Source organism: Macaca fascicularis, chromosome 19 (assembly GCF_037993035.2).
Source record: "Macaca fascicularis isolate 582-1 chromosome 19, T2T-MFA8v1.1".
NCBI lineage: Eukaryota > Metazoa > Chordata > Mammalia > Primates > Cercopithecidae > Macaca > Macaca fascicularis.
The window spans coordinates 64,940,668-64,960,698 of NC_088393.1; the positions used below are offsets into that span (position 1 = coordinate 64,940,668).

Genomic DNA, 20,031 nt, shown 5'->3' on the forward strand with positions numbered 1-20,031 from the left:
AGAACAGCAAAGATTGCTGCCTGTTCCTTCCTCTGGAAGCTTTGTCCCAGAGGGGCACCAGCCTGATGCCAGCCAGAGCTCTCCTGTGTGAGGTGTCTGTCAACCCCTGTTGGGAGGTGTCTTCCCAGTTAGGAGGCACGGGCATCAGGGCCCCTCTTGAGGAGGCAGCCTGTCCCTTAGCAGAGCTGTTGTGCTGGGAAATCCCTCTTATCAGGATCAGTTGCTCTCTTCAGAGCCACCAGGTGGGAAAGATTAAATCTGCTGAAGCTGTGTGCCCACAGCCACCCCTTCCCCAGCTGCTCTATCCCAGGGAGATGGGGATTTTATCTGTAAGCCCCTGACTGGGACTGTTACCCTTCCTTCAGAGATGTCCCGCCCAGTGAGTAGGAATCTAGAGAAGCAGTCTGGCCACAGCTGCTTTGCCACGCTGTGGTGAATTTTGCCCAGTCCAAACCTCTCACCCTCCTTAGTACTGTCCAGGGAAAAGTGTCTACTAAAGCCTCAATAATCACGGATGCCCCTCCCCCAACCAAGCTCCATCATTCCAGGTCAACTTCAGACTGCTGCACTGGCAGAGTTTCAAGCCAGCGGTTCTTAGCTTGCTGGGCTCTGTGGGAGTGGGACCTGCTGAGTGAGACCACTTGGACCCCTGGCTTCAGTCCCCTTTCCAGGGGAGTGAATGGTTCTGTCTCACTGGGGTTTCAGGCACCACTGGGGTACAAAAAAAAAAAAAAAAACTCCTGCAGCTAGCTCGGTGTCTGCCCAAACAACTGGCCAGTTTTGTGCTTGAAACCCAGGGCCCTGGTGGTGTAGGTACACAAGGGAATCTCCTGATCTGCAGATTGCAAAAACCGTGGGAAAAGCGTAGTATCCGGGCCAAGTAGCACAGTTCCTCACGGCTTCCCTTGGCTGGGGGAGGGAGGTCCCCGGCTCCTTGCACGTCCCAGGTGAGGCAATGCCCCACCCTGCTTCTGCTCACCCTCTGTGGGTTGCACCCGCTGCCTAACCAGTCCCAGTGAGATGAACCGGGTACCGCAGTTGGAAACGCAGAAGTCGCCCCCCTTCTGCGTTGGTCTTGCTGGGAGCTGAGACCGGAGCTGTTCCTATTTGGCCATCTTGGCCCCTCCCCTTTTTTAAATTTAAAAAAGTTTATGTAGCGATGAGGTCTCCCTATGTTGCCATGCTGGTTTTGAACTTCTGGCCTCAAGTGATCCTTCCACCTTGGCCTCCCAGAGTGCTAGGATTACAGGCATGAGCCACCATGTCCAACCAAATTTGTATTTCTCGATGAGCAGTGATGTTGAACACCTGTTCATCTCTCTGTTGGCCATTTGTATCTTCTTTCTCGTCTAACAGCTCCCTTGAAAGAGTGTGTGCCCTCAGTCTATGTCTTCTACAGAACTGGCGTAGCTTCAGAATACGAGCAGTTCCCCAAAAGAGTGTTTTACTTAGAGCATAAGAAGACGAAAAATAAATCATTATTATATGTGGATGAGGTTTTTCATAAAATATAACTGTTAATATATTTTTGGTTAAAATGCATGTGTGCTTTTCTTCTTTAGGTTACATAAAGAAAGGATGATATCTCTAAAGGTACGTGGATTCATCCAGATTTGGAGCCAGAGGACTGGGATGACTAAGTTGAAAGAAGCTCTCATTGAAACAGTGCAAAGAAAAAAGGAAATTAAACTGGTGGTCACTTTCAAATCTGGAAAATTTATAAGAATTTTTCAGCTGAGTAATAACATTAGAAGTGTGGTCCTTAGACATTGTAAAAAAAGACAAAGTCACCTGCGTTTAACTTTGAAAAACAATGTGTTCTTGTTTATTGACAAATTATCCTACAGAGATGCTAAACAGTTGAATATGTTCCTGGACATAATACATCAAAACAAATTTCAGCAACCCGTGAAACCTGATGATGATTGGAGTGTGTTTGAAAGCAGGAATGTGCTGAAGGAAATTGACAAAACTTCATTTTACGGGATTTGTAACAAGCCAAGTTATCAGAAGATGCCTTTGTTTATGTCAAAATCACCAACACATGTGAAAAAAGGGTTATTAGAAAATCAAGGTGGGAAGGAGAAAAACCCACTAGCATCTGGTCTACAGATGAATGAGGACATTCTGAAGGAACATAACCCTGTACCAAACAAGAAATATAAGACAGATTCCTTGAAATATATACAAAGCAATAGGAAGAACCCATCAAGTTTAGAGGATTTAGAAAAAGCTAGCGATTTGAAACTCGGGCCTTCATTCAAGACCAACTCTAATGGACATCCTAACCTAGATGAGACTGTTCTTGCAACCCAGACTCTCGATGCCAAAAATGGTTTGACATTTCCATTAGAACCAGCGCACAGCCAGGATGACCCGAGATGCAACGAAGCCCAGGTGCCTCTTGACTCTCATTCAGAGCAACTGCAGCAAGGGTTCCCCAATTTGGGAAACACCTGTTACATGAATGCAATTTTACAATCGCTGTTTGCAATTCCGTCTTTTGCTGATGACTTACTCACTCAAGATGTCCCATGGGAATATATTCCCTTTGAGGCTCTTATTATGACCTTGACCCAGCTGCTTGCTTTGAAAGATTTCTGTAGTACAGAGATCAAGAGAGAATTACTTGGGAATGTTAAAAAAGTCATTTCAGCAGTTGCAGAAATATTTTCTGGCAACATGCAGAATGATGCGCATGAGTTTTTAGGTCAGTGTTTAGACCAGCTGAAAGAAGACATGGAGAACTTAAATGCCATTTTGAATACTGGGAAAAAATGCGGGGATGAAAATTCATCTCCACAAATGCATGTTGGTAGTGCTGCCACCAAAGTGTTTGTTTGTCCTGTTGTTGCTAATTTTGAGTTTGAATTGCAGCTCTCCATTGTCTGTAAAGCCTGTGGTCATGCGGTTCTCAAGGTAGAACCTAACAATTATCTCTCCATCAACCTGCACCAAGAAACAAAACCACTTCCTTTGTCCATTCAGAATTCTTTAGATCTTTTCTTTAGAGAAGAAGAGCTTGAGTATAACTGTGAGATGTGTAAGCACAAGAGTTGTGTTGCAAGGCATACATTTAGTAGGCTCTCCAGGGTCCTTATCGTTCATCTGAAACGCTATAGCTTCAACAATGCTTGGTTGCTGGTGAAGAATAACGAGCAAGTTTATATTCCCAAATATTTAAGCTTATCTTCTTATTGCAATGAAAGCACCAAACCACCTCTTCCCTTGAGCAGTAATGCACCTGTTGGGAAATGTGAAGTCCTGGAAGTCTCTCAGGAGATGATTTCTGAGATCACCAGCCCATTGACACCATCAATGAAGCTGACCTCAGAATCCAGTGATTCCCTGGTTCTACCCGTTGAACCAGAGAAGAATGCCGACCTACAAAGATCCCAGAGAGACTGTGGAGAAGAAAGCCAAGAGCAGCATCAGGGAGACCTGGAAAATGGTTCTGCACTAGAGTCAGAATTGGTCCACTTTAGAGATAGGGCAATAAGTGAACAGGAGCTTCCAGTGGCTGACTCACTGATGGACCAGGAAGACATTTCTCTTCCTGTGATATGTGAAGATGGAGGGAAGCCGATCAGCAGCCCAGACACAAGGCTTGTCGAGGTTCATCTTCAAGAAGTGCCTCAACATCCAGAACTTCAGAAGTATGAGAAAACCAATACATTCGTAGAGTTTGATTTTGACAGTGTCATGGAGTCTACCAATGGCTTTTATGAGTGTAAAGAAAACAGGATTCCAGAAGGATCTCAAGGAATGACTGAACAGTTCCAGCAGTGTTTTGAGGAGAGCATCATAGAGGAATTTCTTCAGCAGGCACCACCTCCAGGTGTTAGGAAACTGGATGCCCAGGAACATGCAGAGGAGACCCCCAGTCAGTCTACAGAATTAAGACTTCAGCAGGCTGACCTGAACCACCTCGAGGCATTGGGTTGTGATAACCCAGGAAACAAAAACATTTTAGATACAGAGAACACAAGAGGTGAAGCCAAGGAACTGACAAGAAACGTGAAGATGGGGGATCCTCTCCAGGCCTACAGACTCATCAGTGTTGTCAGCCACATTGGGAGCTCCCCAAATTCAGGCCATTACATCAGCGATGTGTATGACTTTCAGAAGCAGGCCTGGTTCACATACAACGATCTACGTGTATCAGAAATCTCAGAGACCAAAATGCAGGAGGCGAGGCTTCACTCTGGGTATATCTTCTTCTACATGCACAATGGGATTTTTGAGGAGCTTTTAAGAAAGGCAGAGAACTCTCGGCTACTTAGCACACAGGCAGGAGTGATCCCTCAGGGGGAATAAGACGACGACTCTTTGTACAGAGCTGCTTGGCAAACTCACTCGGCCTCACTTCATCCTTGCAAGAAGAATCCTGTACTTCACTCAGAATGAAGGAACAAGTATCTCAGGATGAAAGCTCAATGAAAAACACTTATTTTGGGGTATATCTATTTTAACTGCTTCAGACACCTAGATCCCAGAACTCAGGTGCATATGCATATTTTCCCTACAAGATTAGAATGGTGCTCTTCATGTGTTGACACAATGGTTTTCAAAATGTTGTTCTCCCACCGGCAACAGCAGCAGCTAGGGACTGATTAGAAAAGCAAATTCTTGGGCCCCCTCCAGACCAACTGACTCAGAAACAGGAGGTGTGAGCCAGCAATCGGATGGAGATGCTAGTGCTCATGAGAGTTGGAAGAACACTGGTAATGTGTGGAGTATCTTGGTGTATTTTGCTACTGTTGATATGGATTGTTTATGTTAGATAAATGATTTTCACTGGATTTTTTGCGTTCCCTTTATTTTGTCCCACTGAACCTAAGACTAGGTAAGAGTCACTCCAAAAGTGGCAGCAGGGAAATTCCAACAAGAGAGTGCCCAAAACCATTCTGAGATCAGGCCAGTTGCGATTCCAAAGAAAGAAGCACTAAACACCAGAGGGATCTGTCCGGAGCATTTATGAGGGGAACTTAGAGAGTGCTGCAGCATATCCTCAGGCGGACAGTGAGAGAAAAAGCATGGCCAACTGGCTGGGCACTGTCACTCATGCCTGTCATCCCAGCACTTTGGGAGGCCAAGGTGGAAGGACTGCTTGAGCAGACGAGTTCAAAGTCAGCCTGGGCAATATATCAAGACCCTGTCTCTACAAAAAGTAATTTAGCAGCCAGGCACAGTGGCTCACACCTGTAATCCCAGCACTTTGGGAGGCCAAGGCAGGCGGATCACCGGAGGACAGGAGTTCGAGACCAGCCTGACCAACATGGTGAAACCCCATCTGTACTAAAAATAGAAAATTAGCTGGGCATGGTGGCGGGCACCTGTAGTCCCAGCTACTTGGGAGGCTGAGGCAGGAGAATCACTGGAACCCAGGAGATGGAGGTTGCAGTGAGCCGAGATCACACCACTGCACTCCAGCTGGGGCAACAAAAGCGAAACTCCATTTCAAAATAAATAAATTTGCCAGGCATGTCTCAGCTACTCAGGAGGCCGAGGTGGGAGGATCACTTGAGTCCGGGAGTTCAAGGCTGCAGTGAACTATGATCGCACTCCAGCCTGGGTGACAAAGACCCTGTCTAAAAAAAAAAGGTGGAGGATGGTCTACCTTGGTGTGTCTGCTGCCGTGAGACCGTCAGGGTATGGGGTTTATATAAGTTTATAAGGAATTTGGTCGAGGGCCGGGACCAGTTTCTTTTAGTGTTTTGGGCAGCAACCTAAACCTAAATACCTCTATCAGTGCCTGGGATTGTTTTAGGCTCTGGTTTGGATTCAAGCCTTCTGGGAAGAACCTGCAGCTTGGCTGGTGAGAGTGGTCAAAGCACTCCATGATTTTCAGTCAGGACACAAAAAGAGCAGGGGGGAATAGTTTTCCTTTGTAAAGTTACGAAAATAATAACCTCACCAATACATTGGCTGGCTTCCACATGTGTTTGCGACTGGTTACTAGTAAAATTTGCTATGCAGCAATCAACTGTATTTACCATTTTCCAATAATTTCAGGGCATAACATCAGGGTTATATGAAAAATGCGGTATATTAAAATCCATGTGATTTTTGTGAATTCAAAAGCACTGTAAGATGTTGCTCATGTTATTAATATGAATAAGATGATAAACCTATCCCCATAAATGTCCATTTCCCAGTGGCCAAGCCTTAAAGAGCCTATGATGTACCCAGTATCAGTGGGTGATGTATTAGACTGAATTCAGCAAGGAGTAAAGAACAATTTTTTAAAATGGCCATGTGAGTAGATAAATGGAAGTTGAGAGGGTTTTGTGTGTACAATGAGATAAGAAGAGCCTGGTGATATATAATGAACGGGGCAAAACTAGGCAGAGTAGGTGTGGGAAAGAAGAGAAGAGCAACCAGAAACACACATATGAGGTTTTTAAAAAATACATTATTTGTAGCATTTAAGAGGAAAAGAAGGAACGTACTATGAAAAAAGAAGTGTAGGCCAGACATGGTGGCCCAGACGGGAGTGCAAGGGTGCAATCTCGGCTCACTGCAACCTCCACCTCCCAGGTTCAAGCGATTCTCCTATCTCAGCCTCCCGAGTAGCTGGGATTACAGGTGCCCACAACCATGCCTGGCTATTTTTGTATTTTTAGTAGAAACGGGGTTTCACCATGTTGGTCATGCTGGTGTTGAACTCCTGACCTCAGGTGATTCGCCCACCTCGGCCTCCCAAAGTACTGGGATTACAGGCATTTGAGCCACCAGGCCTGGCCAAAAGTACAGTCTTCTAAACGTTTTTAAAGATATGGATACCACTGGTCACTATTCACTGGAAAAAAAACTCCATAAGGGCCTTTTAGCACATTTGGTTTATTGCTACATCTTCAGTGTTTGAGAGTCCCTGGCACACAGAAGGCATCGAGGAAATATTTATACTTCATAAATATTTGCTGAGTGAGTATGCCAAATCGGTGTTCAAAGGACACTGTGCATAATAAAGCCTCGCTACCTTCAAACACAGCCTCCAAATCACAGGCCATTTCAACATGAATTCTGGGGTGACAATTCCAGGCGACCATATTTTCCCATGTGTTTTTAAGTGCACGGGTTTCCTATCTGGAGTGAATTCTTTTCTGGTGCCTAACAAGGTATGACTTGTCAGCGAAGGCTTTACCACATTCGGAACATTCATAAGGTTTTTGTCCAGTATGGGTTTTTTTATGCAAACTAAGGTTTAATTTCCGGTTGAAGGTTTTTCCACATTCGCTACATCTGTAGGTCCTCTCTCCGCTGTGAGTTTTCTGATGGGTGTGAAGGTTTGACTTCTGAAGGAAGGCTTTTCCACATCTATTACACTCATAGGGCTTTTCCCCAGTATGGATTTTTTTATGTTGAATGAGGTTTTTCTTCTGGATGAAGGTATTTCCACATAGATCACACTCGTAAGCTCTCTTCCCAGTGTGAATTTTCTCATGATCGATGACATTGGATTTCTGGGAAAAGGCCTTCTCACATACGCTACATTTATAGGGTTTCTCTCCCGTGTGTGTTCTCTGGTGTTTCACAAGATCTGACTTGTAAATGAAAGCCTTTCCACAGTCCGGACATTGAAAGGGTTTTTGTCCAGTGTGAACTTTTTTATGTTGAAGGAGGGTTGAATTCTGCCTGAAGGATTTCTCACATTCATGACACTGATAGGATTTCTCGGCATTATGAATTTTCTCATGATTAATGCAGGATGATTTCCAAGAAAAGGCTTTTCCACATGTCTTACATTGATAGGGTTTCTCTTTAGTATGCACTTTCTGATGTTGAAGGAGATTTGACTTCTGCTTGTAGGCGTTTCCACATTTCTCACATTTATAGGGCCTCGCCTCTGCATGCGTTTTCTGATGTTTATCAAGCTTCCACTTCTTCCCGAACGCCCTTCCACAGCAACGACATTCAAAGGATTTCTGACCGGCATGCTGCCTCAGATGACTCTGAAGGCGCGACTCTGAACCGAATAACTTCCTGCAGGCATCACATTTAAGCTGGTTTCCTACAAATTTGGATGGATTCTCACCAACTAATTTTCTGTATCCATTATCGTTGTGAGAATCATTGTGTACATAGCTTTTCAAATGTAAATTGTGGTTCAAATGCCTTTCAAACGGGTCACATTCGAGGAATCTGAGTCTGGAAGAAACATTATCTATGCCCAGTCGAAGTATTTTCTTAGATCCGGTAGGTTCTATGGCTTTCTGCATAGTCAGCATTTCCTTATTGATTGATGGGACTTCTCTTGCGAGACTCTCTTTCACGTCCTGGGGCTTCCAAATCTGTCCTCCAACGTCCCCGTTTTTTTCTAAAATGGAATACAAAAAAAAAAAAAAATGTCCCGTGTAGAACGTTCCACTCACATGCTTGGAATAAAATGCCATAAACAATCTATTGTGGTGATCATTCTGGCTTCAAACCTAATGTCTATGAGAAACCAAAGTTAATGTCAGCTCTGTTAGAGTTCTAGGTGAACTAATGTTACACGAAGCTATCACATGTCTATCTTTAAAGGACTGAGCAACGTAGACCTAGTGCACGGGGAGCAGGTGAGAGCCCAGGGATACCTTGGAGAGGGAGATTAAGAAAGAGAGTTTGCCAGGCCAGGCGTGGTGGCTCACACCTGTAATCCCAGCACTTTGGGAGGCCAAGGTGAGTGGATCGCCTGAGGTCAAGAGTTCGAGACCAGCCTGACCAACATGGCGAAACCCCGTCTCTACTAAAAATACAAAAGATTAGCCAAGCGTGGTGGCACATGCCTGTAATCCCAGCTACTCAGGAGGCTGAGGCAGGAGAATCGTTTGAACCCGGGAGGCGGAGGTTGCAGTGAGCCCAGATCGCGCCACTGCACTCCAGCCTGGGTGACAGAGTGAGACTCGGTCTCAAGAAAAGAAAAAAAGAAAGTTTGTCTGCAAAGGAAAACTCAGAGAAGAATGTAAAGAACATTTCTGAGTGGAGAAAAATATCTGGAGATTTCTTCCAGCACTCCTAGGAAGTCACAGCCGGCCCTGCTTGCTGCCAAATGACTTCATCATTTAGAAACACTGAATTGGCTTCCATGCAACACTGACACACAGTGCTCTGGTCACCTACCTGGACGGCCACTTCCCAGCACTTCCTCTTCCACCAACCATGGCTCCTTTCCTTGCTCCAACCTCAAGATCACGTCGGGTTTGGTGGTTTCCTCTCGTCCTGTGATGGAAGATACCTTGGTGTTTGTGGATGTGTGAGTTGTTTGTGCAAGTGTGTGAGTGTATACGAGTGCTTGCGTATACATGTGTGAATATTTGTGAGTGTGAGCATTTGTATGTCAGTGTGCAGGTAGGTGCCATTGGTTGGGGGGAGTTGTGTGGATGGACAGTTTGAGGGAATGCACACGAGCAGTCAAACTAAACAAAGAATGCTTCTTCTGGGCTGGGCATGGTGGTTCATGCCTGTAATCCCAGCACTTTGGGAGGCAGAGACAGGAGAATTGCTTGAGCGCACGAATTTGAGACCAACATGTTACGTGTTACATGAAGATAGCAAGACCCAGTCTCTACGAAACCAAAGCCACGTGTGGTAGTGCACGTCTGTGGTCTCAGCTATTCAGGAGGCTGGGGTGAGAGGATGGCTTGAGCCCAGGTCCCCAAGTCAATGTTGCAATGACGTCAGGCACAGTGGCTCGTGCCTGTAATCCCAGAACTTCGGGAGGCTGAGGCGGGAAGATCATCTGAGGTCAGGAGTTCGAGACTAGCCTGACCAACATGGAGAAACCCCATCTGTGCAAAAAATACAAAAATTAGCCAGGCATGGTGGTGTGCGCCTGTAATCCCAGCTACTTGGGAGGCTAAGGCAGGAAAATCACTTGAACCTGGGAGGCAAAGGTTGCAGTGAACAGAGATCACACCACTGCACTCCATCCTGGGCGACAGGGTGAGACTCTTGTCTCCAAAAATAAAGAAAAAAATACTAGTGACCTATGATTGCACCACTGCACTCCAGCCTCGGTGACAGAGCCAGACTGCATTGGGAGAAAGGAGAGAAAGAAAGAGAGAGGAAGGGAGAGAGGGATGGAGGGAGGGAGGGAAAAAGGAAGGAAGGAAGGAAAGAAAGAAAGAAAGGAGGGAGTGGGGGAAGGAAGGAAGGAAATGATTTTTCTTCTTGGAGGATAAAGCTTTTCCAAAAATCAAGACCAGGGTAGGGTGATGGGTGGGGCATCCAGCCCACAAAACTTACAGAGACCCTCACTCATTCTCCGGGCACTTGCACGACCCTGAGGATGGGGGCTCCTTAAATGCAGCACTTGGTACATTTCACTTGCCTCACCCTAGTCCCGGCTCGACAAAAATATATGCAAAGTGAGGAGCACCTCTGTGCCAACCCTATTCGGCCCGCCATGGGGTGTCTGTGTGTTTCACACTTTAGGTTTTGAGTCCCCCTGCCCGGGAAGCCGTCCTTACCTACAAAGACAAGGTTGCTGTAATTCTCCAGCATCACATCCCTGTACAAGTTTCTCTGTTCGGGATTCAGCCGCTGCCACTCCCCCTTGGTGAAGTTCACAGTGACATCCTCAAAGGTCACTCTTCCCTGTAACAACAGATTCCCAATCGGTATAAAAATGCCATTGAATCCTGCGGCGGGGGATACAGAAACTTATTTCTGCTGAACCAAGCTTTAAGCATGTCCATAATTCTCTCTACTCTGGACAAAAATAAATTGTGCCCAGAGGATCTTGCCAATGAGCCATAAACCTTAGACCTACTCATGACACTGCCATCTTTCCCTACCCTCTAGTCCCACCAATTTTACTTCCTGAATCTCAAACCCAGCCATTAGTTTCCATCTTCTCCACCATTCGTTAATCCACGTTGTCATCTTTTACTTAGAGTAAGCCAGAGGCCGAGTATGGTGTCATATGATCACACCTGTCACCCCAACATTTTGGAAGGCCAAGGCAGGAGGATTGCTTGAGACCAGGAGTTTGAGGCTATCTGGGCAACATAGTGAAACCCCAATCTCAAAGAAAATTTTATTTTGGCCAGGTGTGGTGGCTCACACCTGTAATCCTTACACTTTGGGAGGCTGAGGAGAGTGATCACCTGAGGTCAGGAGTTTGAACTAGCCTGGCCAACATGAAGAAACCCCGTCTCTACTAAAAATACAAAAAAAATAGCCAGGCATGGTGGGGTGCACCTGTAATCCCAGCTACTCAGGAGACTGAGGCAGAAGAATCGCTTGACACAGGAGAGGGAGGTTGCAGTGAGCCAAGATCATGCCACTGCACTCCAGCCTGGGCGACAAGAGCAAAACTCTGTCTCAAAAAAAAAAAAGAAAAAAAGAAAATTTTATTTTTATTTTTTTTTCTATTTTTCTTAAAACATCCTGCCTCTACTAGAAATTATTTTTTAAATATAGGCTGGGCACAGTGGCTCACACCTGTAATCCCAGAATTTTGGGAGGCCAAGTCAGGCAGATCACCTGAGGTCAAGAGTTCAAGACCAGCCTGACCAACATGGTGAAACCCCATCTCTACTAAAAATACAAAAACTAGCCAGATGTGGTGGCTAGTAGAGATGGGGTTTCACTGTGTTAGCCAGGATGGTCTCAATCTCCTGACCTTGTGATCTGCCTGCCTCAGCTTCCCAAAGTGCTGGGATTACAGGTGTGAGCCACCGCGCCTGGCCACATTGTTACATTTCTTCCGTGCTGTATAAACCCCTAGTTTTAGTGAGTCTGGGAGATGGATTTGAGCCTGAGCTCCCATTTCTTCAGCTAGGGCAGCTGATTAAAGCTTCTTCCTTGGCAATACCTATTGTCTCAGTCAATACCTTTCTGTGCAGCCAGTAGCAAGACCTAGACCAAACCCCTGGTGTTTCTCTAACCAAGATTTTTTTTTTTTTTTTTTTTTGGAGACAGGGTCTCACTCTGTCACCTAGGCTCGAGTGCAGTGGCACGATCATGGCCCACTGCAGCCTCGACCTCCCAGGTTCAAGGGATTTTCCCACCTTGGCCTCCAGCGCAGCTGAGCCTATAGGTGTATGCCACCACACCCAGCTAAGTTTTTGTAGAGATGGGATCTCACCATGTTGCCCAGGCTGGTTTCAAACTCCTGAACTCAAGCGATCCACCTGCCTCGGCCTCCCAAAATGCTGGATTATAGGTGTGAGCAACCGTGCCCGGCCTTGAGCTTTACTTGAAATGTTTTAGCTTTGATAGGAAAGGAGGAAGTAGAGTGTGTGTTACCTTTTAATAAAAGTATGGAAGGAAGGAGGAAAATATGCCAAAAGGTTCACGGAGGTTAATTCTGAGCAACAGGACCATGGATCATATGTTTGTTCATTATGAGCATTTAGATTTGTTTGAAAAACTCACCTGGGAATTGTTCATTTCCTGTTCTTTACCAGTCAGTAAAGTCTTGGGAAGGCAGATCTGAGGGAAAATAGAAAAGAACCATGAAACAGCAGAATTGCTTTGGAACTTGGGGATCACCCAATGTAGAATGCTCCACACCCAGGCTAACTACATCTTCACTTATTAATTTATTTTTTAAAAAATAGAAACAAATATTGGGCACATCAACTCATATCTGAAACTCCAGCACTTTGGGACACTGAGAGGATTGCTTGAGGCCAGGAATTCAAGACAAGCCTGGGCTACCTATCGAGACCTCAAAAAAAAAAGAGAGAGAGAGAGAGAGAAAGGAAGGAAGGAAGGGAGGGAGGGAGAGAAGGAAGGAAGGAAGGAAGGAAGGAAGGAAGGAAGGAAGGAAGGAAGGAAGGAAGGAAGGAAGGAAGGGAGGGAGGGAGGGAGGGAGGGAGGGAGGGAGGGAGGGAGGGAGGATTTTTTTTAAAAGACAAATTTATAACTTTAGGAATCAAAGGGAAGATATTATCAATTGATATAAGCAAGGGCTTCTCGACTTCTGGGCTATTGGAATATTGAACCAGATTATTCTGTTGTGAGGTGCTGTCCTGTTCACTGCAGGATGTCGAGCAGTAATCCTGACCTACACCCACTAAATGCCAGTAGTAAACAGGCAAACACCCAGTTGTGACAATCAAAAATGTCTCCATAGGCAGGCGCGGTGGCTCACGCCTGTCATCCCAGCACTTTGGGAGGCCGAGGCAGGTGGATCACCTGAGGTCAGAAGTTCGAGATCAGCCTGGCCAATATGGAGAAACCCCGTCTCTGCTAAAAATACAAAAATTAGCTGTGTGTGGTGGCACACACCTGTGATCCCTGCTACTCGGGAGGCTGAGGCAGGAGAACCACTTGAACCCGGAAGGCAGAGGTTGCCATGAGCTGAGATTGCGTCACTGCACTTCAGCCTGGGCAACAAAGCAAGACTCCAACTCAAAAAAAAAAAAAAAGTATTCTCCAGTAGTATGCAAAAGTAAAGCACAACTGTATTGTGGTATATAATAGAACCACACAAAATAATATAAATTGAGTTAATATTAAAATTATCAGCTAACACTGTAAAAATGCACAGAAAAAAGTAGAAGTCACAATATGATTATCGGAAAAAACAGACTTCAGTCACTTCTCTGTCTTTTGGCTAAGATCAAGTGTAGGAAGAAAAAATGCATGAGTTTTGTGTTTTTTAAGTACAACATAATGACAAAAGGTGAAATCTTTAAGGAAAATCTACCAGTCATACATGGCTTTGCCTCCAGATAATGGCAAAATGATAAAGCAGACACTATGAGAAATCAATGGAAAAACAGATAAACAACAGCAAAAAAAGATCTTAATCTTTTCTGATCACTCCTAAAAGTGAGGCAAATAGAAACACTGAAAACTTAACACTGACATAGATTTCACTGACACGCAGCACGTTTAACACCTTGAAATGTCCGTTCTCTCCCTTTTCAGTGTCTGGGGATTTTTCATACACAAGCAAAAATAACGATAGTAGGTAGGAGCAGTTATTTGAATATTTAATCAACTGCCTCTGAATACAGGCAGTTATTTAAAATTTATACGTACAAAAGTTTTTGGAGGGCAAGGTGGTGAGGAGGCAGGACTATTTATCAATGAAATTGCTTAGAATTTCCAACATTAATAAGTTATATTATTAAAATATATCATACTGAGTACACAGTACACTGCTCAGGTAATGGGTGCGTGAAAATCTCAGAATTCACTACAAAAAAAACTCATCCATGTCACTAAAAATGACCTATACCCCAAAAACTATTGGAAAAAAAAAAAAAAACAGGGCTGAGCACAGTGGTTCGAACCTGTAATCCCAGCTGGATGGGAGGATTGGTTGAGCCTAGGAGTTTGAGATCAGCCTGGGCAACATAGTGAGACCCCATGTCTACAAAAAAAAAAAATTTAATTTAAAATTTTAAAAAATTGTCGCCGGGTGTGGTGGCTCACGCCTGTAATCCCAGCAATTTGGGAGGCCAAGGCGGGCAGATCAACTGAGGTCAGAAGTTCAAGACCAGCCTAGCCAACATGATGAAACCCCATCTCTACTAAAAATACAAAAATGAGCCGGGCCTGGTGGTGCCAGCATGTAATCCCAGCTACTCAGGAGGCTGAGGCAAGAGAATCACTTGAACCCAGGAGGCGGAGGTTGCAGTGAGCCAAGATCGTGCCACTGCACTGCAGCCTGGGCGACAGAGCAAGATTCAAGCTAAAACAAAACAAAACAAAACAAGCTTGTGCAAAGACGATGTAGCAAGCATCAGATCAGCTAGAGCACAGTGAGGAAGGCTGAGAGCAGAAGCCATGAATCCTGAAGCAGCTGTGGTCATGATGAATAACGCCGCAGTGAACACGGGATGCAGACAGCCCTTCAGCTTTGCCATAAGTGGGATAGCTGGATCATTGGTAATTGTTTGCTAAAAGAGTAGATTTGGGCCAGGCGTGGTAGCTCACACCTATAATCCCAGCACTTTGGAAGGCCAACGTGGGAGGATCACTTGAGCCCAGGAGTTACTTTTTTTTTTTTTTTTTTTTTTTTTTAGATTAAGTCTTGCTCCGTTACCCAGGCTGGAGAGCAGTGGCATAGTCTCGGCTCACTGCAACCTCTGCCACCCGGGTTCAAGGGGTTCCCCTGACTCAGCCTCCCGTGTAGCTGGGATTACAGGCACGCACCACCATGCCCAACTAATTTTTGCATTTTTAGTAGAGACAGGGTTTCACCATGTTGTTCAGGCTTGTCTTAGACTCCTGATCTCAAGTGATCCACCCACCTCAGCCTCCCAAAGTGCTGGGATTATAGGCGTGAACCACCGCACCCGGCCAAGCCCAGGAGTTTGAGACCAGCCTCATAGTGAAACCCCTGTCTCTGTTTAAATAATAAAGTTTTTTTTGTTTTGTTTTGTTTTGTTTTTTTGAGACGGAGTCTCGCTCTGTCGCCCAGGCTGGAGTGCAGTGGCCGGATCTCAGCTCACTACAAGCTCCGCTTCCCGGGTTCACGCCATTCTCCTGCCTCAGCCTCCCGAGTAGCTGGGACTACAGGCGTGCACCACCTCCTCCGGCTAGTTTTTTTGTATTTTTTAGTAGAGACGGGGTTTCACCATATTAGCCAGGATAGTCTCGATCTCCTGACCTCGTGATCCGCCCATCTCGGCCTCCCAAAGTGCTGGGATTACAGGCTTGAGCCACCGCGCCTGGCCAAATAATAAAATTTTTATTTTTTATTTTATTTTACTGAGGCAGGGTCTCATTCTGTCACCCAGGCTGGAGTGCAGTGGTGTGATCCCGGCTCACAGCAGTTTAAAAATCTCCAGCTGAAGCAATCCTCCTACCTCGGCCTCCTGAATAGCTAAGACTATGTGCGCATGCTACCACATCAGCTAACTTTTTATTTTTTGTAGAGAAGGGATCTTGCTATGTCACCCAAGCTGGTCTCAAACTCCTGGGCTCAAGCAATCCCCCTCCCTCAGCCTCCCCACATCCTGGGATTACATGCATGACCCACCACACCCAGCCAGGAATAAAGTTTTAAATAAGTAAATATGTTTTAAAAAAGAGTAAACTTGCTGGGCACAACTTTAATGTTTATTAAAGTTTGAGGAACAAAAATATATATATACTTTCAAAAATATATATACTTTTACACATATATATACAACAAAAAATATATATACTTTTTAAAAAGAGTAAATTGTAAATTGTAAATGGTTTCACCACAAAAAAAGACTAATTAGCTTGATTTAATCATCCCCCAATGTAAACATGCATCAAAACATCACATTGTACCCCATAAATAAACACAATTATTATTTGTCAATAAAAAAACTTTTCAGAAGTAGCTGTGGGCCACCAATAATGCTGAGGGTTGGAGGACCACGAAAATAATTTTCGGTGTCCTGGGAGCATCACTTCTGAATATGACAATTAAAAAAAAATCTAGGCCAGGCACAGTGGCTCACGCCTATAATCCCAGCGCTTTGGGAGGCCGAGGTGGGTGGATCACCTGAGGTCAGGAGTTCGAGACCAGCCTGGCCAACATGGTGAAACCCCAACTCTACTAAAAATACACAAAATTAGCTGAGTGTGGTGGTGGGCGCCTGTAATCCCAGCTACTTGGGAGGCTGAGGCATGAGAATCGCTTGGACCTGGGAGGTGGAGGTTGCAGTGAGCCGAGATCACGCCACTGCACTCCAGCCGGGGGGACAGAGCGAGACTCCATCTCAAAAAAAAAAAAAAAAATCTAACGTACCAATGTAAAACATTTGGCTTATTCCAGCAAATAGGAGAGGTAGAAAAATGAAACTAAGTAAAAATGCAAAAAAAAAAAAAAAAGAAAAAGAAAAAGAAAGAAACAAAACCCAGACATTTGGCTTTTTCAGGGAGAAACAAAATCAGCTTACCTCCACTGGAATCTGGCATAAATTAGCAAGTTGATTGATTTCTGATGCCTGTGGTCTTTTCTTCTGAAAGGGACTGAAAATGAAAAGGCATGTGTAGCAGGACCAGCCGTAGATAAAACTCCTCAGACACCGGCTTAAAGAAGGAAGAGGTTTTTTATTCGGCCGGGAGCGTCGGCAGACTCGCGTCGTAAGAGCTCTTAAGTGCCTGCCCAGTAGAGCATCCCTTCTGGGGACTCTGGCCAGCTTGAGCGATGCGGATCCTGAGAGAGCTCCCGGTAGGCAGTTGCCCCCGTGGAACGCCTTGTCAGAGCAGTGCACAGCAGGCCCCCGTGGAGGATCAACACATGTATACTGAAAAGCTAGACGAATGGCTAAAACTTAATTGGCCCCCTACCCACTGTATTCCGCATCATAATCCAGTCAAGAAACAACCCAAAACACTCACTTCCTATCAAAAGCCCCACCTGGTCCTATCAGGCCACGCCGAAATTTCAATTCCCAATTCTTTCCTCGACTTCTCCAAGACCGAATGAACTCTCACAAAAATTGTGATTGTGAAAGCTTAATTTTCCAATCTGCCCAATCTGTTTCCAATGGAAATTTTTTAAGTTCCTACAAGTGAAAATTTTTTATCTTAACTTTGAAATAGAAAGCATGGAAAACATTATCCAAAGGTCAGAGGATGAAAATACATTAAAACAACAAAAAATTGCCTGGGCACGGTGGCTCATGCCTGTAATCCCAGCACTTTGGAAGGACAGGAGTTCAAGACCAGCCTGGCCAACACTGGGAAACCCTGTCTCTACTAAAAATACAAAAATTAGCTGGTCATGTTGGCACGTGCCAGTAATCCCAGCTACTTGGGAGGCTGAGGCAGGAGAATCGCTTGAACCTGGGAGACGGAGGCTACAGTGAACCAAGATCATGCCACTGCACTCCAGCCCAGGCAACAGAGCAAGACTCCGTTTCAAACAAAAAAGAAAGGAAAAGAAAAAAGAAATAGGGCCAACGGAGGTGGAATAATGTCTTAAAGCGCTCTCCACCCGGCAGAAACTATTCAGGCTCCAATCTGCAACCAGCAAAATCTCTTCAGTGGTACTAATGCTCTCAAAATGAGATCAACATGCCAATCCAGCCCCACCCTAGTCTGGGTGTTGAATTTAAACACAGGCTACCTGCCCTTGCCTGCAGACATGGAGATGTTCCAAAATTGAGTGTCCAGCTGTATTCTGAGAGATTAAACCAGACTTCATGGGACAGGATGCACCAGACTAGACCTCCTCCCAGGAGAAGAGGTATCCAAAGATCGTATTAGCAAATGACCCTTGGCAGTGTGCGGTGGCTCAAGCCTGTAGTCCCAGCACTTTGGGAGGCTGAGGCAGGCAGATCACCTGGGGTCAGGAGTTCGAGACTAGCCTGGCCAACAGGGTGAAATCCTGTCTCTACTAAAAATACAAAATTTAGCCAGGCGTGGTGGTGCACACCCATAGTCCCAGCTACTCAGCTACTCAAGAGGCTGAGGCCAGAGAATCGCTTGAACCCAAAATGTGGAGGTTGCAGTGAGCCGAGATCGTGCCACTGCACTCCAGCCTGGGTGCCAGAGGGAGACTCCGTCTCAAAAAAAGAAAAAAACGAAAAGAAAAAAGAAAAATAAAATGACCCAGCCAGCCTGGTGCTTCACACCTGAATCCCAGCGACCGTGGTGGACTTCTGTAGTCCCAGATACTTGGGAGGCTGAGGTGGGAGGATCGATTGAGCCCAAGAGGTCAAGGATGCAGTGAGCAAGGATCTTACCTCTGCATTCCAGCCTGAGGGACAGAGCAAGCCTGAGGGTGAACTGAAAGGGGTGGAGTGATTTACATCTTTTTTTTTTTTTTTTTTTCTGAGCCACTGTGCTGGCCTTTTTAAAAATTTTTTTTAGAGACAAGGTCTCACTATGTTGCCAGGCTGGTCTCAAACTCCTGGCCCCAAGTAATCCTCCCATCTCAGCCTCCCAAAATGCTGGTATTACAGGCATGAGCCACTGCAGTTGGCTCAAAGCAGATTTTCAATGTAGATGAAAAAGCCTTCTATTAGAAGGAGATTCCATCTAGGATTTTTATAGGTAGAGAGAAGTCAATGCCTGGCCTCAAAGCTTCCAAGGACAGGATGATTCTTTTACATGAAATTAATGCAGCTGGTGACTGAGTTTAACCCAATGCTCACTTACCATTTAAAAGATTTTAAGCCGGGCTTGGTGGCTCAAGCCTGTAATCCCAGCACTTTGGGAGGCTGAGACGGGCGGATCACAAGGTCAGGAGATCGGGACCATCCTGGCTAACACGGTGAAACCCCGTCTCTACTAAAAAATACAAAAAACTAGCCGGGCGAGGTGGCGGGCGCCTGTGGTCCCAGCTACTCCGGAGGCTGAGGCAGGAGAATGGCGTAAACCCGGGAGGCAGAGCTTGCAGTGAGCTGAGATCCGGCCACTGCACTCCAGCCTGGGCGACAGAGCCAGACTCAGTCTCAAAAAAAAAAAATTAAAAAAATAAAAAAATAAAAAAAAATAAAAGATTTTAAAGCCTCTAAGAATTGCGCTGGCCGAGTGTGGTGGCTCACGCCTCTAATCCCAGCAATTTGGGAGGCCAAGGCTGGCAGATCACTTGAGGTCAGGAGTTCCAGGTCAGCCTGGCCAACATGGTGAAACCCCATCTCTACTAAAAATACCAAAAAAATTAGCTGAGCATGGTGGCCCATGCCTGTAGGCCCAGATACTCAGGAGACTGAGGCAAGAGAATCACTTGACCCTGGGAGGTGGAGGTTGCAGTGAGCCAAGATGGAGGCTGCAGTGAGCCAAGATCAAGATCACACCACTGCATTCCAGCCCGGGTGACAGAGTGAGACTGTGTCTCAAAAAAACAAACAAAGAAAAGAATTATGTTAAATCTACTCTATCTGTGCTCTGTAAATGGAACAACAAAGCCTGGGTGATAGCACATTTGTTTACAGTATGATTTTGAATATTTGAAGTCCACTGTTGAGAACTACTTCTCAGACCAAAAAAAAAAAAAAAAAAAGATTCCCTTCAAAGCATTACTGCTCTTCAGATCCCAGATGTTCAGCCTCCAAACACAATAAGTAAATAAATAAATAATAAAAATATGTTACTGCTCATCAAACCTAAACACAACAATAGAAAAATAAGAAAAAAGCGAAAGACCGCACA

The 20,031-nt window shown here is 45.2% G+C and overlaps 2 protein-coding genes across 3 annotated transcripts; one reads left to right on the forward strand and one right to left on the reverse strand.

Moving 5' to 3' along the window:
• The first annotated feature begins 1,562 nt into the window (after positions 1-1,562).
• On the forward strand, positions 1,563-5,207 carry USP29 (ubiquitin specific peptidase 29). Its single transcript, XM_005590493.4, has one exon. It carries the CDS (start codon positions 1,579-1,581, stop codon positions 4,315-4,317), a length of 2,739 nt encoding a protein of 912 aa, XP_005590550.3. The 5' UTR covers positions 1,563-1,578; the 3' UTR covers positions 4,318-5,207.
• Positions 5,208-6,779: 1,572 nt separating this feature from the next.
• ZIM3 (zinc finger imprinted 3) lies at positions 6,780-17,685 on the reverse strand. 2 transcript variants are annotated; one of them, XM_045379787.2, is made up of 5 exons: positions 16,827-17,685; positions 12,367-12,423; positions 10,455-10,581; positions 9,106-9,204; positions 6,780-8,320 (listed from the first exon to the last, which is right to left on the reverse strand). In XM_045379787.2, exons 2-5 carry the CDS (start codon positions 12,379-12,381, stop codon positions 7,086-7,088), a joined length of 1,476 nt encoding a protein of 491 aa, XP_045235722.2. In that variant the 5' UTR covers positions 12,382-12,423; positions 16,827-17,685; the 3' UTR covers positions 6,780-7,085. The 2 variants fall into 2 exon arrangements, with proteins under 2 accessions (XP_045235722.2, XP_073881013.1); XM_074024912.1 differs by lacking the exon at positions 10,455-10,581 and having other exon boundaries at positions 12,396-12,423; positions 16,827-17,679.
• Positions 17,686-20,031: the final 2,346 nt, after the last annotated feature.